At 42.8% G+C, this 16,075-nt stretch overlaps 1 protein-coding gene across 1 annotated transcript in view; it reads right to left on the bottom strand.

Moving 5' to 3' along the window:
* The window catches only part of LOC122549738 (inactive ubiquitin thioesterase OTULINL-like), a 48,649-nt gene extending 33,121 nt beyond the window's left edge, over positions 1-15,528 (bottom strand). Inside the window, exon 1 of the mRNA XM_043689661.2 lies at positions 15,426-15,528. Within this exon, the coding sequence (XP_043545596.1) occupies positions 15,426-15,471 (46 nt within the window). The 5' untranslated portion in view covers positions 15,472-15,528. The remainder of the gene's footprint in view (positions 1-15,425) is intronic.
* Positions 15,529-16,075: the final 547 nt, after the last annotated feature.

Here is a 16,075-nt window from a genome sequence, read left to right as displayed (position 1 = left end):
GGTCTGCCTTGCTGACATCATTGCAGTCACTACTGTTCATCAGCTGTACTCCATTTACAAAGGATGTTGTGAAATTTGAAAAGGTTCAGAAAAGATTTACAAGGACGTTACCAGGGTTGGAGGGTTTGAGCTACAGGGAGAGGCTGAATAGGCTGGGGGTGTTTTCCCTGGAGTGTCAGAGGATGAGGGGTGATCTTACATAGGTTTATAAAATCACGAGGGGCATGGATAAGATAAATAGACAAGGTTTTTTCCCTGGAGTGGGGAGTCAGTAATCAGAGGGCACAGTTTAGGGTGAGAGGGGAAAGATTTAAAAGGACATTTCATGCAAAGGGTAGTGTATATATGGAATGAGCTGCCAGAGGAAGTGGTGAAGACTGATACAATTACATTTATAAGGCACCAGGATGGGTAAATGAACAGGAAGGTTTTAGAAGGATATGGACCAAGTGCTGGCAAATGGGACAAGATTAGTTTAGGATATCTGGTCGGCAAGGACGAGTTGGACCTAAGGATCTGTTTCAGTGTTGTACATCTCTATGATTCTAAGTGAGTAGGGTGGTAAAGATGGCGTACAGCATGCTTGCCTTCATCAGTCAACACACTGAGTACAAAAGTTAAAAATCACAACACTAGCTTATAGTCCAACAGGTTTAATTGGAAGTACTAGCTTTTGGAGTGCTGTTTCTTCATCAGGTGTTTATGGAGTACACAATTGTAAGACACAGAATTTATAGCAAAACGTTTAAAGTTCCCCTGAGAACGTAACTTTTAACACAGGTTTCGTGATTTACATATGAAAGAAGTGAAACTAAGATGGTCATTCAGATGAGAGACTTAATAAACAATCAAGGTATTTTTCAATGTATAATTTCAGTTACAGCACACTGTAAACTTTTTGTTATAAATTCTGTGTCTTACAATTGTGTACTTCAAAAACACCTGTTGAAGGAGCAGTGCTCGGAAAGCTAGTGCTTTCAATCAAACCTGTCGGACTATAACCTGGTGTTGTGTGAGTTTTAACTTTGTCCACCCCAGTCCAACACCAGCATCTTCAAAGTATAAAAGTTATCCTGTCATGTTGCAGCTGTATAAGACTTTAGTTAGGCCACATTTAGAATGCTTTGTGAAGTTCTGGTTGCCACACTATAGTGAGGATGTCAAGGTCTTGGAGAGGGAGAGGATGTTGCCTGGATTGGACTAGACAGTGGACAAATTTAGATTATTTTTGCTCGAGCATCAGAGGCTGAGGAATGACCTGATAGAAGTGTATAAAATAATGAGAGGCATGGATATGGTGGATACTCAGCGACTTTTTCCCAGGGTGAAAATATCAAACACGAGGGGGGATAGGTTTTTTTTAAAACAAAGGATGATTGGTGCCATCAATGTGCTGCCAGGGAGGTGGTAGAAGCAGATAATCAGCATAATTTAAGAGGAAGTTAGACACATACATGACCAGGCAGGGAATAGAGGGATACAGACCATTTGCAGGCAGTTGGGATTAATTTAGAAAGGCATTAAAGGTTGGCACAGACAGGGAAGGGCCTGTTCCTTGTTGAACTGTTCTATTTTCCATGTTTTATGTTCAGATCATCAGTTTTCTAAAAACAAAAAAATTCAAAGGCCTCCTTTGGTGAATTATAGGGCATAGGATGCCACCATTGTTTTGCATTTAAGTTACTAGTTCTGTTAGTATTTTTTCTCACAAACTATTCATGAACAGTACTTTCTACACAAAAGGACTGGATTCATATTAGATTTCTAACCTTAACTTAAAGGGCATAAAAGAGAACATTGTATGTCCACAGTGATCAGTGTCCCCTCTGTTAGGAAATGGAAGCTGTAAGTATTGTCCTATACATGCAATTTACTTGCATCCTTAGTCTTGGCCTCCTCCATCGCCAGACCATGGCAACACGACGCCTGGAGGAAGAGCGCCTCATCTTCCGCCTAGAAACTTTCCAACCACAAGGGATGAATGCAGATTTCTCCAGCTTTCTCATTTCCCCGCCCCCCACCTTATCTCAGTCCCAACCCTCGGACTCAGCACCGCCTTCTTGACCTGCAATCTTCTTCCCGACCTCTCCGCCCCCACCCTCTCTCCGGCCTATCACCCTCACCTTAACCTCCTTCCACCTATCGCATTCCCAACGCCCCTTCTCCCTACCTTTTATCTTAGCCTGCTTGGCACACCCTCCTCATTCCTGAAGAAGGACTTATGCCCGAAACGTCGATTCTCCTGCTCCTTGGATGCTGCCTGACCTGCTGCGCTTTTCCAGCAACACATTTTTCAGCTCTGATCTCCAGCATCTGCAGTCCTCACTTTCTCCTAGTGGAGTCACATGTAGGCTAGTTCAGGTAAGGATGGCAGTTCACTTCCCTACAGGACATCAGTGAACATTTCTTGAACAGTCTGAGAAAAGTGCATTCAAGCGTAATCCCAACATTTTAAAAAATCTCCAAAAATAAATCAGGGCTGCACGGTGGCTTAGTGGTTAGCATTGCTGCGTCACAGTGCCAGGGATCCCCTCCGATTCAATTCCCATCTCGGGAATGAGACTGTCTATGTGGAGTTTGTAATTTCTCCCAGTGTCTGTGTGGGTTTCTTCTGGATGCTCCAGTTTCCTCCCACAAGCCAAAGATGTGCAGGTTAGCTAAATTGGGCACAGTGATCAGGGATGTGTAAGTTTGAGGTATTAATCATGGGTAAATGTAGAGTGGTGGGGGAATGGGTCTTGGGTGGGTTACTCTTCAGAGGGTCGGGGTGGACTTGTTTGTCCAAAAGGCCTGTTTCCATACTGTAGGAATTCTATGAAATCAGCAGACAAAGATAACTTGGGAAACAAAGGATGTGCACTCCTTTAATACACAGGCCATTTCTCACAATCTGATATGCGAGATTTAATTTTAACGGAACATTGGAACAATCTTTTTCGCATGATTCGTAGTTTAGTGTGTTCCAGAGCTTCAGTTACTGGGAGGAAATGTCACCAAAGTTTACAACTTCCTCACTCAAAGTTGCCATTACCACTTCATACTCGTATGTCTTCAAACTTGCTGTCAAATGAGTTGATCATTTACATTTCAAGGAAACCTTTATAATCCGACAGCGACGGATGCATGTTAATTCACTTAAAAAGTTTTAGAAAAGTTTTAGATTTCACTATACAAAGGGAGAGAAAGTCATTGTAGTAATGCAGATTGAAGTTCTGCATTATGATTGTGTAAAAATCTCACTCGACTCTGAGGAAATTACCTAACAAATTAAAAATTCTGATGGGAACCCTCTTTAAAAAAAAGCCCCTTAAAGTCAGAAAATTCAGAAGGTTCTGACTCACTTATCCAAAATAGCCACAAGGTAAAGCTAGAAGGTTAAAACCTGCTCTAATCTTTGGCTAACTGTTTAGTTGAACTCTCAAACTATTGATCCACCTCAATTAGACTCCCCAACTTGATGGACTCAAACTCCCGGAGCTCCTGACCCGATCTGGCCCTGATAGAAGTGACACCAATGCCTCCCACCGACTGGACCTTGTCAGATCCAACACCACCAAGCCACTACCATCTGCACACTTAACCCAGTCAAACCGGACTCCGCATCCACTTCCCACGGAACCAATTGGATATAGTTCCACCATCCCAATACCAATGCTCCTGATCCCCATTAAGCACATATTCACACATCTCCCCGGTAACCACAACCTACCCCTCCGACTCCCAACCTTTGCCTCACTTTACATACATACTCTCTCATAAATGCTTGCAAAGTCTCTGCTGGACATTTAAACATTACAGTAAGGCACTAAGTTTTAGGAGGCACTATTTTGACCATGCTCTTCTCCACTGCTAGATTTGTGGATTCCTGGACAGGTTCATAATAAGAGACCCCTTTCCAGAAATCTCCAGTACAGAAGTCATCCAAAAGATGTGTGAATTTAAAAAAAAAATACGATAAGAGTTGGAAAGAGGGTTCCTGACGCTAATTGGAATTTCTGGACAATTCAGCATTCAATAATTATGACCAACCTGAATTTCCAGCTCCACACCAGTACAAAAGACATCATTACTGACTGGCATTGCCCAATGCCTCAGTCAATAATGAGAAGGTGTGTAATAGCCCCTCTCTACAAAGCAATCAAGTTCAATCGTTAATTCAGCAAAATGAGAAACAATGGAAGCACAAGCCAGTGATTCTCCATTCCTGATCACAGTGTTGGTGTGGTAATCCACTGCACCACATCCAGGGCAACTAATTTATTAATTTGTTAAGAGTTTTTAATTGCAGGTCAAAAGGCCAAACTGGTTGAAGGACATTATGAGCTCATGAATTCATAAAAGCACACCACATAATGATAATTTTCCAAGTACCAGGAAATAGTCGGCCATGTACTAGCAAACAACATAATAACAATAGAATAACAGGTGGCAGTCAGCAAGACATCAGTAATTCATTAACATTGAATTATTCCATTACCTCCACAGAAGTAAATGGTACAACAGATCACAAAATGTCAATGGAATTTCTCAAGTTTGTGTATCTAAAGCTTGGGACCACACACTATTGGCTTTAATTGTACAGATTCTGAACATCTTTGTTTTACGTTGTTCATCAGTAACACCAGATCAAGAGAGAGGGTTGTAACACAAGACTAAAGGTATTTGCATTTCAAATAATACCTAAGTAATAATGTGCTTCTACATGGAAGTAAGAATATCTTATACCCCATCGTTTTTTCTGCCCTCCCTTTTGTCACCTTCAAAGGCAATGAATTTTGTTAGAATTAAATTCTGTAGTTACTGTAGCCCTGCAAGATTTCACCCAAATACCTATTTTTCATTGCTGAGTTGAAAGATCAGTGTTGGCAAATAATTCAGTCACACAGGATGACATTAACTTAGCCTGACAATGTACTTAGATGTCCATAAATACACCTCAGTAAAGGTCTACATAAAATTCAGTGAAGATCTTTCTTGTACCTCACCTTTTTTTGAAAAATATCAGTTGTCCTTGAGATATGGCAAATGCTAGTAAAACTATTATTTATGCCTGTTCCTAATTTCAATCGAAAAGGTGTCACTGAGTCCATTTCTTTACTGCTGTTGGTATAGTGGTACACGGTGCATCTACAGTGCTGAGGGAGGGAGTCTTGGCCTAGCAAAAGTGAAGGAGCAACACTACAGTACCAAGTCAGAACAATATGTGCCTTAGAGGAACTTGTCAATAGTCATGTATTCACTCAGTACTGAACAGAATTGTGAAATAACCCTGAAACCATCATATTCTATTTGGACCAATTGTAGGGACTTTGAACCAAAACAAGATCCTTATATCTGTTGAATGCACGTCACAGAGATACAAGAAAGAATTAACCAAGTTAGATTGGGAAAAGAAATTAAAAGACATGACAGTTAGTAAACCATTATAAACACTTAAAACATTTAAAAGAAACCCACAGATTGGTGACTGTCTGCAGATTATCTTCCACACCCTCTGCTTGACCAAAGCAGCTATGAAGGTAATTGCAGAGGAAGTGAGCAATTATGGGGTCTGTCAAAGAACCTGAGTCCTGTGCAGGTAAAGAATCAAAAACCTGCTCTGAAATGCCAGTTAAGTGGCACAGCAGTATGTTAATAAAGACTTTTTGTAGAGTCAACAAGAAATGTTACTTTGCAACCAGACAGTTGGGCCAGGTGAGTGAACGTATCAATGGCATAAGTACCACTTCGCAATCGCGGTCATGACAGACTACAATTTAGCTTCTGCGAGCAGACAAGAGGATAGGTTGTCACAGGACGTCATTAAGTCTGGGCGCAATCATTTAGGACAAACAGATCCACAATGTAAGGGAACAGGTCAAGCATTAGCAGTAGAGTGTCTGATCCGAAGCTGTTCAGCTCTGTACAGAGAAAGGCAATGTAGATTGCAGGAGCAATTATAGATGACAAGGCTGTAAAGGTCAGGTGTTAAGTGTGAGAATATACCCAATTTGGTGTTGCCATATGGGCACAGAGGAGGCAAACAAGAAAATGTGATGCATGAGGACACAGAGTATCCTTAGTTGTTTTTTTTTGGCTCTCTGCTACTGGCAATGCAAGATTTTGGGGTTGATGACCTAGAGGATGCACTGCCTCTTCCACAGCCACTACCAGCAGTTAGTCAGAAAGGTCGTGCAGAGGTCACACTCAGAATCAGGGACACGTTGTACACAAGTCCCAGGTCCTGATGGCAGATCTGGTAGCTGAGGTCTGTAAAATCCAGAAAGCTATTGGACACCGGTGTCCTGCTCTGTCCCACGCTCAGAATGGGACTGTGGTCTATGTCACAGTAAATGTGCCTTGCACAAGTGATGGAGAACAAAGCTCCAATCACTAAGTGGATATTATGTTGAGGTTGTACAGGACGTTGGTGAGGCTTCTTCTGCAATACTGGTGTCCAGTTCTGGTCACCCTTCTATAGGAAGGATATTATTAATCTGGAGACATTTATGCCAAGAATGGAAGGTTTAGGAGAGACTGGATAGGCTGGGACCTTTTTCATGGGAATGTAAGAGATTGAGGGGTGACCTTAATCAGAGTTAAAGTGGATGACAGATTTTTTTTCCCCTAGGGTGGGGCATATCTCTAAGGCGAGAGGAGAAAGATTTAAAAATGACAGTCATAGAGATGTACAGCAGAGAAACAGACCCTTCGATCCAACTCGTCCATCCCAACCCAATCTAGTCCCGCCTGCCAGCATTCAGCCCATATCTCCATCCAGATGCCTTTTAAATGTTGCAATTGTACCAGCCACCACCACTTCCTCTGGCAGCTCATTCCATCCTCTCTCTGCGTGAAAAAGTTACCCCTAAGGTCATGGTGGCAATTCTTTTTTACACACACGTGTGGTATGAACTTCCAGAGGAAGTGGTGGATGCAGGTACAGTTACGTTTAAAATACATTTAGATAAATACATAAATAAGAAATGTTTGGAGGGATATGGATAAAGCACAGGCAGGTGGGGCTAGTTTAGTTTGGGATTATAGTTGGCATGGACTGATTGGACCGAAGGGTCTGTTTCCATGCTGTATGATGCTTTGACTTCATGAAAGGACACAGATTGAGATGTAATATCAGCAGAAAGTCATTGCGAAACACATCCCGAACAGCAATAAAGCTTTAGTGATGGGACCGTGTTTATTTAGTTACCTCACTTGAGCGAGTCAGGTATATATGGGTTTTTCCACAGTATTCCTCGCACACTTTTCCACGGGCCTGGCATTCAGTGAAGGGTCAAGCTATTTTATGGCATTCTCCTTAGGCTCATTCAATTCATTCTCATCTGAGAAGTGCTGCTCCTGCCTACTGTCCTGTTGTAATGCATCTCACACTGCATGGACAAGTTGTGCAGTGCACTGCAGACCATGACTTTTTGGTACACCTTTTGCTACATTCTGCAGAGTCCTTCCAGACCAGCCAAAACATTAAAAAAAAACCACATTTTCAGCAAGCCAATGGTTTGCTTGACGATAGTACTTGTGGAGGTGTGAGCTGCTGCATAATGCCCTGCCGCTGTGCAATGGGGATGCCTTATTGGTGTCAGCAACCAGCATACTGTGTCCAAGAGCCCTCTCCTTTCATTGATATGGTATTGGACACAGAAAAACAAAAGCAATTATCTAACAGCCTGCAGAACATTGCTGCAACTTCACTGTTATAAGGATGGAACTTAGAAGAGACTGCCTAAAACATGCTTCTTAGCCCCTCGAAGTGTGCAGAGGATACCTACAACAAAATTGACACTGGAGCTGTGTGGACATGATAAAAGACTCATGGCAGGGAGGTGGGGAGACAAATTTTCTGTCTTCTGTTTCCAATGCCAAATGCACACAGCAAACATGATCTCTACAGCTGAAAAATCAGTACATGTTGGGCACAGTATATTTGGCCACTGAGTTCTGCCACTGAACAAATAAAAGAATACATTATTTAAACACAGTCATAATATCAGATATTTATCAAATGGAATGTGGTCGTTTGGAAATGCAGCGGATGTCAGTAGAGCAAAATGAGTGAGCATGACATACTGATTGTGAATTCTTTATCAGAATTCATCTGGTAACAGGACTAAAGTATTTTTTAAAAATCTCTAACTCATTTCTTTTTGCCTTTCAATCACAGGTGTCTGTTATGAACTTGTATCAGTATATTTTAGATTTTCAGCATCTGAATTTCTTTATTTATTTATACAGCAAATAGTACATACAATTAAATTTCACTAGCAACTGGCTGGGACACAAAGGAGCAACAAATTGAACATAGTTGCTGGAATAATATTTGGAAAGGAATAAAAAGTCACAAGTGATCAAATAAAAGTGGCCTCACAGCCTTTCATCACACCCATAGCCACTCGACATAAATGCTTTTATAAACAATCTTCCCTTTTACTTTATTCCCCTACGGTGCTGTTACCTTTGCTGATTTGGTGAACTGATTGCCTGACCAGTCACGTGGGGTGAAAAACAAATTAAATTATATTTGTATAACATCTTTCAAAGCTCTTTATTACTAGACCAGGATACTGAAAGAACTGCTGTTCTCTTTGAACAACAGCAGAAGCAACAGTTTTATAGCACCTTTAATTTATTAAATATCCTAAGCTTCTTCAGCTGAGCTTTGTAGAACAGAATTAGGTACAAACAACATTGAATTATTTGGGTTCGTTTTAAGGGGAGTTTTAAAAGAAGCTAGATAAGTTTAGAAAATGAATTCCAGGACTACAGTCATAGACCTTTGAAGGCACAGCACCTATAGTGGAGCAATTAAAAGTAACCGGCCAGGCAGCATCCGAGTAGCAGGAGGGATTATGTTCGAAACGTCGATTCTCCTGCTCCTTGGATACTGCCTGACCAGCTGTGCTTTTCCAGCACATCTTTTGACTCTGATCTCCAGCATCTGCCATCCTCACTTTCTCCCTATTAAAATTAGGCATGGTGAAGAGACCAGGAGAAAGTGAGGACAGCAGATGCTGGAGATCAGCGTTGAGAGTGTGATGCTGGAAAAGCACAGCAGGTCAGGCAGCATCCGAGGAGCAGGAGAATCAACGTTTCGGGCATTCCTGAAGGGTGTATGCCTGAAACGTTGATTCTCCTGCTCCTTGGATGCTGCCTGACCTGATGTGCTTTACCAGCACCAAATTCTCAACCATGGAGGAGACCAGAACTAGTTAGACCATGTGGTGTAAAATTCCAAGCAGTGGAATGTGGTGAAACGGTTAAAAATTATGTCCCAATACATGTGTGAATCTAACCGGAATGGAGGTGTTGCTTAGTCCCGTGTGAATCTTCTTATCTGTATGTAACCAGAATGGAATGTGTTTTTTAGCCTTGCTCTGCTGTTCACATGAATGTTTATATCTGGAAAAGAATAAAAAGCTGGAAAAGTCTCCAGTTCGGTGAGTCTGCTCCGGGGTTACGTTTAACCGCCGAGCGTGGGTTGTTGGCAACCGCTCTACAAGAACTGACGGCTCCCAGTTTTTGTAACATGTAGAGTGAGCATAAACCAGACCCGTTGTGCGACACTGCGGGGAATAAAATGCCCATATTCTAGCAGTCTCGCCTCTTGGTCGTTTGTTCTGTGTCAGACTACTCTCCTACGAACCTGACCTTGAGAATTTTTTAAAACAGACCATAAGATCTTTTAGAATTAGAATCCCTACAGTGTGGAAACAGGCCCAACAAGTCCACACTGACCCTCTGAACAGTAACCCAAGCAGACCTATTCCCCCTACCCTATGTTTGCTCCTGACTAATGCACCTAACCTACACAAAACTGAACACTATGGGCAATTTAAGCATGGCCAATCCACCTGACCTGCACATCTTTGGACTGTAGGAGGAAACCAGAGCACCCAGAGGAAACCCATGCAGACACGGGGAGAATGTGCAAATACCACACAGTCGCCCGAGGCTAGAATTGACCAGAGTCCCTGGCACTGTGAGGCAGCAGTGCTAACCACTGAGCCACTGTGCTGCCCCTATGATATAGGAGCATAATTAGGACATTTAGCCTATCAAAGTTGCTCTGCCAATCAATCATGGCTGATGTGTTTCTCAAATCCATTCTCCTAGCAATCCTTGATTACTTTACTAATCAAGAACCTATCTATCTCTGTCTTAAATGCAATAAATATATACTTGGCCTCTACAACATTCTACAGCAACGAATTCCATAGATGAACTATCCTCTCTCTGAAGAAATTCCTCATCTCAGTTCCAAAGAGTCATCCCTTCATTATGAGGCTGTGCCCTCAGGTCCTAGTCTCTCCTACCAATGGAAACATCTTCTCAACATCCACTCAAGCGAGGCCTCTCAGTGTCATGTAAGTTTCAATCAGATTCCCCTCTTCAATCTTAACTCCATTGAGTACAGGTCCAGAGTCCTCAATTGTTCCTTATATGACAAGCCCTTCATCCCTGGCATCATTCTTCTAAACCTCCTCTAGACCCCCTCCATTTCTAGTACATCGTTGTTTAGATATTGGCCTCAAAACTGTTCCCAATATTCCAAATGCAGTCTAACCAGAGCCTTATACAGTCTCACCAGTACGTCTCTACTCTTGTACTCTCACCCTCTTGAAATGAATGCTTACATTGCTTTTGAAGAAGGGCTTATGCCCGAAACGTTGATTCTCCTGTTCCTTGGATGCTGCCTGACCTGCTGCGCTTTTCCAGCAACACATTTTCAGCTTTGATTTCCTAACTGCCAAATGAACCTGCATGTTAACCTCAAGACAGTCCTGAGCTAGGACTCCAAATTCTTTTGTTCTTCAGATTTCCAAAGCCTTTCCCTATTTAGAAAAGAGTCCATGCCTCTATTCTTTCCACCAAAGTACACAACCTTATACTTTCCCATTTTGTATTCCACCTGCCACTTCTTTGCCCACTCATCTAGATATGTCCAAGTCCTTTTGCGGCCTCCCCACTTCCTCAACACCATTTGTCGCTCCACCTTTCTTTGCTTCATTTGGAAACTTAGCAACAATAACCTCAATTCCTTCATCCAGATCCTTAATGTATAACATAAATAGCTGTGATACTCTGTTATCCCACTTTTTAGATTAGAATCAATCTAAACAACAGGTCATAGACAGAGAACACAGGGGGCTAACACCTTCAACATATCGTCTAGCTATCACCATTGTTAACAGCTAATCCGAGAATGCAACTTTAAAAAAAGGGTTTTGTGATTTACACATGAAAGAAGTGAAACTATCACAGTATTCTAACAGATGAAAGGCTTAACAGACAATCAATTCTTCAATGTATAATTTCAGTTACATCACACTGCAAATTTTTGCTATAAATTCTGTGTTACGATCGAGCCCTCCACAATCACCTGATGAAGGAGCGTCGCTCCGAAAGCTAGTGTGCTTCCAATTAAACCTGTTGGACTATAACCTGGTGTTGTGTGATTTTTAACTTTGTACACCCCAGTCCAACACCAGCATCTCCGAATTTTGAAGAGCAGGTGTGCATGCTGGAATGGATAGAGATAGAGGAATTGATGTGCTGAAAATTTTGTCAAACATTAAGATTGACAAGTCGCCAGGCCCAGACCAGATTTGTCCTCGGCTGCTTTGGGAAACGAGAAATGCAAATGCTTCACCACTTGCGAAGATCATTGCATCCTCGGTCTCCACTGGAGTCGTACCTGAGGACTGGAGAGAGGCAAATGTAATTCCTCTCTTCAAGAAAGGAAATAGGGAAATCCCCGGCAATTACAGACCAGTAAGTCTCACGTCTGTCGTCTGCAAGGTGTTAGAAAGGATTCTGAGGGATAGGATTTATGACCATCTGGAAGAGCATGGCTTGATTAAATGCAGTCAACACGGCTTTGTGAGGGGCAGGTCATGCCTCACAAACCTAATTGAGTTCTTTGAGGATGTGACTAGAAAAGTTGATGAGGGTCAAGCTGTGGATGTGGTGTATATGGACTTCCGCAAGGCATTTGATAAGGTTCCCCATGGTAAGCTCATTCAGAAGGTCAAGAGGAATGGGATACAGGGGAACTTAGCTGTCTGAATACAGAATTGGTTGGCCAACAGAAGACAGCGAGTGGTAGTGGAAGGAAAATATTCTGCCTGGAAGTCTGTGGTGAGTGGTGTTCCACAGGGCTCTGTCCTTGGGCCTCTACTGTTTGTAAATTTTATTATGACTTGGATGAGGGGATTGAAGGATGGGTCAGCAAGTTTGCAGACGACTCGAAGGTTGGAGGTGTCATTGACAGTATAGAGGGCTGTTGTCGGCTGCAGCGGGACACTGACAGGATGCAGAGATGGGCTGAGAGGTGGCAGATGGATAAATGCGAGGAGATGCATTTTGGAAGGTCGAATTTGAAAGCTGAGTACAGGATTAAGGATAGGATTCTTGGCAGTGTGGAGGAACAGAGGGATCTTGGTGTGCAGGTACATAGATCCCTTAAAATGGCCACCCAAGTGGACAGGGTTGTTAAGAAAGCATATGGTGTTTTGGCTTTCATTAACAGGGGCATTGAGTTTAAGAGTTGTTAGATCTTGTTGCAGCTCTATAAAACTTTGGTTAGACCGCACTTGGAATACTGCGTCCAGTTTGGGTCGCCCTATTATAGGAAAGATATGGATGCTTTGGAGAAGGTTCAGAGGTTTACCAGGATGCTGCCTGGACTGGAGGGCTTATCTTATGAAGAGAGGTTGACTGAGCTCGGACATTTTTCATTGGAGAAAAGGAGGAGGAGAGGGGACCTAATTGAGGTATTCAAGGTAATGAGAGGCATAGATAGAGTCGATAGCCAGAGACTATTTCCCAGGGCAGAAATGGCTAACACGAGGAGTCATAGTTTTAAGCTGGTTGGAGGAAAGTATAGAGGGGATGTCAGAGGTGGGTTCTTTACGCAGAGAGTTGTGAGAGCATGGAATGCGTTGCCAGCAGCAGTTGTGGAAGCAAGGTCATTGGGGACATTTAAGAGACTGCTGGACAAGCATATGGTCACATGCATATGGTGCATACATGAGGATCAATGGTCGGCACAACATCGTGGGCTGAAGGGCCTGTTCTGCGCTGTACTGTTCTATGTCCACTGGCTCTCCTTCATCTAATTTGCTCATTACTTCCTCAAATAATTCTAACAGATTTGTCAGGCATTACCTCTCTTTAATGAGGCCGTGCTGGCTCCATCCTATTTTACCATGCACTTCCAAGTACTCTGCAATGTCACCCTTAATAATGGACTCTAAAATCCTACCAGTAACAAGGTCAGGCCAATTGGCTCTAGCGATTGCTGTAAGTTGATTGTAAATATTGAAACTTGCGAGGCTGGAGGAGATTATAAAAGATAGTGAAAGGTGAGACCATGAAGTGAATTGAAAACAATGTTAAGCATTTAAGTTACTAATCATAGATCTGTACAACACAGAAACAGACCTTTTGGTGCGACTCATCTATGTAAACAAGATATCCTAAATAAGTCTCATCCCATTGCCAGCATTTGGCCCATATCCTGCTAAACCCCTCCTACTCATCTAACCAACCAGATGCCTTTTAAATGTTGTAAATGTACCAGCCTCCACCACTTCCTCTGGCAGCTCATTCCATACACGCACCACCATCTGCATGAAAAAGTTGCAACTTAGGTCCCTTTTATATCTTTCCCCTCTTAACCTTAAACTTATGCCCTCTAATTTTACACTCCCCCACCCGAGGGAAAAGACCTTGTCTATTTACCCTATCAATGCCCCTCATGATTTTATAAAACTTTTACTTGACTGGGAGCCAATAATAGACAGCGAGACAAAATGAAAAGTGAAAAGGTGAAAAGGCAAGTAAGAACATGAACTACAAGTGTTGGATGACCTCAAGTTGGGACGGCAAGGTGGCTCAGTGGCAGTGACCGAGGTTCGATTCCCACCTCGGGCAACAGTCTGTGTGGAGTTTGCACATTCTCCCTGTGTCAGCATGGATTTCCTCCCACAGTCCAAAGATGTGCAGTTCATGAGAATTGGCCATGTTTAAATTGCCCATAGTGTTTGGTGCATTAGTCAGAAGCTGAAAAATGTGTTGCTGGAAAAGCGCAGCAGGTCAGGCAGCATCCAAGGAGCAGGAGAATCGACGTTTCAGGCATAAGCCCTTCTTCAGGAATGAGGAAGGTGTGCCAAGCAGGCTAAGATAAAAGGTAGGGAGGAAGGACTTGGGGGAGGGGTGTTGGGAATGCAATAGGTGGAAGGAGGTTAAGGTGAGGGTGATAGGCCGGAGAGGGGGTGGGGGCGGAGAGGTCGTGAAGAAGATTGCAGGTCAAGAAGGCGGTGCTGAGTCAGAGGGTTGGGACTGAGATAAGGGGGGGGGGGAGAGGGGAAATGAGGAAGCTGGAGAAATCTGCATTCATCCCTTGTCGTTGGAGGGTTCATCATCGGATATGTGGAACAGTCCATCTTCCGCAGCTACACTGGCACCACCCCCCACCTTTTCCTCTGCTACATCGATGACTGTATCGGCGCTACCTCGTGCTCCCACGAGGAGGTTGAGCAGTTCATCCACTTTACTAACACCTTCTACCCCGACCTCAAATTTACCTGGACCGTCTCAGACTCCTCACTCCCCTTCCTAGACCTCTCCATTTCTATCCTTTCTCCACGTTAGTCAGGAGTAAATATAGGTTAGAGGAATGGATCTAGATGGGTTACTCTTCTGAGGGCTGGTGTGGACTTGTTGGGCCAAATGGTCTGTTTCCGCACTGTAGGGATTCTAATCAAGTTTACTGAGTGGAAAACGTGGGAGGTCAACCACAGTATCTCTTATGTCCACCTCAGAAGGACATCACCTTGGTTTAATTCAGAGATCATATCCAAAGAAGCAGAAAGTTTGTTGTAAGGGTGCGGCACTGGAGCAATTATGGGAATTGGCAGGACAGAGGCCATGAAGGGATCATGACCACAACAAAAGTAAGGTGTTTTACTTTTGTAAAACTTCAACTTGGTGACAGGAAAAGAAAACCAGCAAGGGAATAATACATAAAACTGCTGAGAAACATGTTTTAAAAAAAAAAGGTCTTAACTTAGAAAGGTCTGGGTGGTGTTTAAAAATGTATGAAATTTCAAAGATTTTATTTTAAAGGTTATCTTTACTGGATTCTAGATGGATTATTTTTTCTTTTCCACAACCTAATCACTTACTGTTCCTTTAGCTTATTTACTTAACGAATATCGCATCCAGCTGGTACCAGTCACATTCTCAGTGAATCTGCGTTATGTAAGCAAATGCACCTTAAAAACCCAAAAGGTTTGAAATAAGCGAGGAAAGCGTATTCCCCCACAAAGGAATCCCCCTCTTTCACAGAGTAAGACGAAAGCTAACACAACCGACTACTATCCCGATGTGCTCTTCCTAACAGGGAGTAGAGAAGTAGCGTTTACCTGGAAGAGTGGAGTTAATGTTCCCGCTGGTGCCGAAAACTCCCATTCTACCGCTCTCTCTAACGTTTGCAGCTTTCTGCTGCTTTCACTTTGAGCAACTACCGTATTCTGACGGACAGCACAAGCCGCCAATCAATTGGCAGGAGGAAGGATGTGGCTGAGGCTAGCCCAGCTGTAGCCAAGTGGGAACTGAAACAGCGGTATATAGTTACACGTCTTCTGAGAGGCAACGTCGCAACATGCAAGGCACTTTGGTAAAAAGTTATTCTTTAATGTGGGTGCGATAGGATGAGGCACTTGAAATGCTGTACGAAGTATAAGGAGTGCCGGTGTTGGACAAAGTTAAAAATCACACTACACTACTTAAAAATCACACAACGCCAGATTATAGTCCAACAGCTTTATTTGGGAGCACTAGCTTGCTCTTTCATCAGGTAACTAATGGGGCAGGACCATAAGACAGAATTTGTAGCAAAAGATCGCAGTGCCATGCAATTAAAACGACATATTGAACAAATTTAGATTGCTGTTAAGTCTTTCGTCTTTTAGAATGGGTTGCAGGTTTTGTTTCATTAATATGTAAATCCCAGAACTTCTTTTAAGTCACATTCTTGGGATAACAAGGTTTTATTTTTTAAAAAGTGACATCT

This window comes from Chiloscyllium plagiosum, unplaced genomic scaffold (genome assembly GCF_037043375.1).
Source record: "Chiloscyllium plagiosum isolate Xiang-an unplaced genomic scaffold, Cpla_swu_hap1 HiC_scaffold_5, whole genome shotgun sequence".
NCBI classification, from domain to species: Eukaryota; Metazoa; Chordata; class Chondrichthyes; order Orectolobiformes; family Hemiscylliidae; genus Chiloscyllium; species Chiloscyllium plagiosum.
This window is presented reverse-complemented; position numbering and strand designations above follow the sequence as displayed.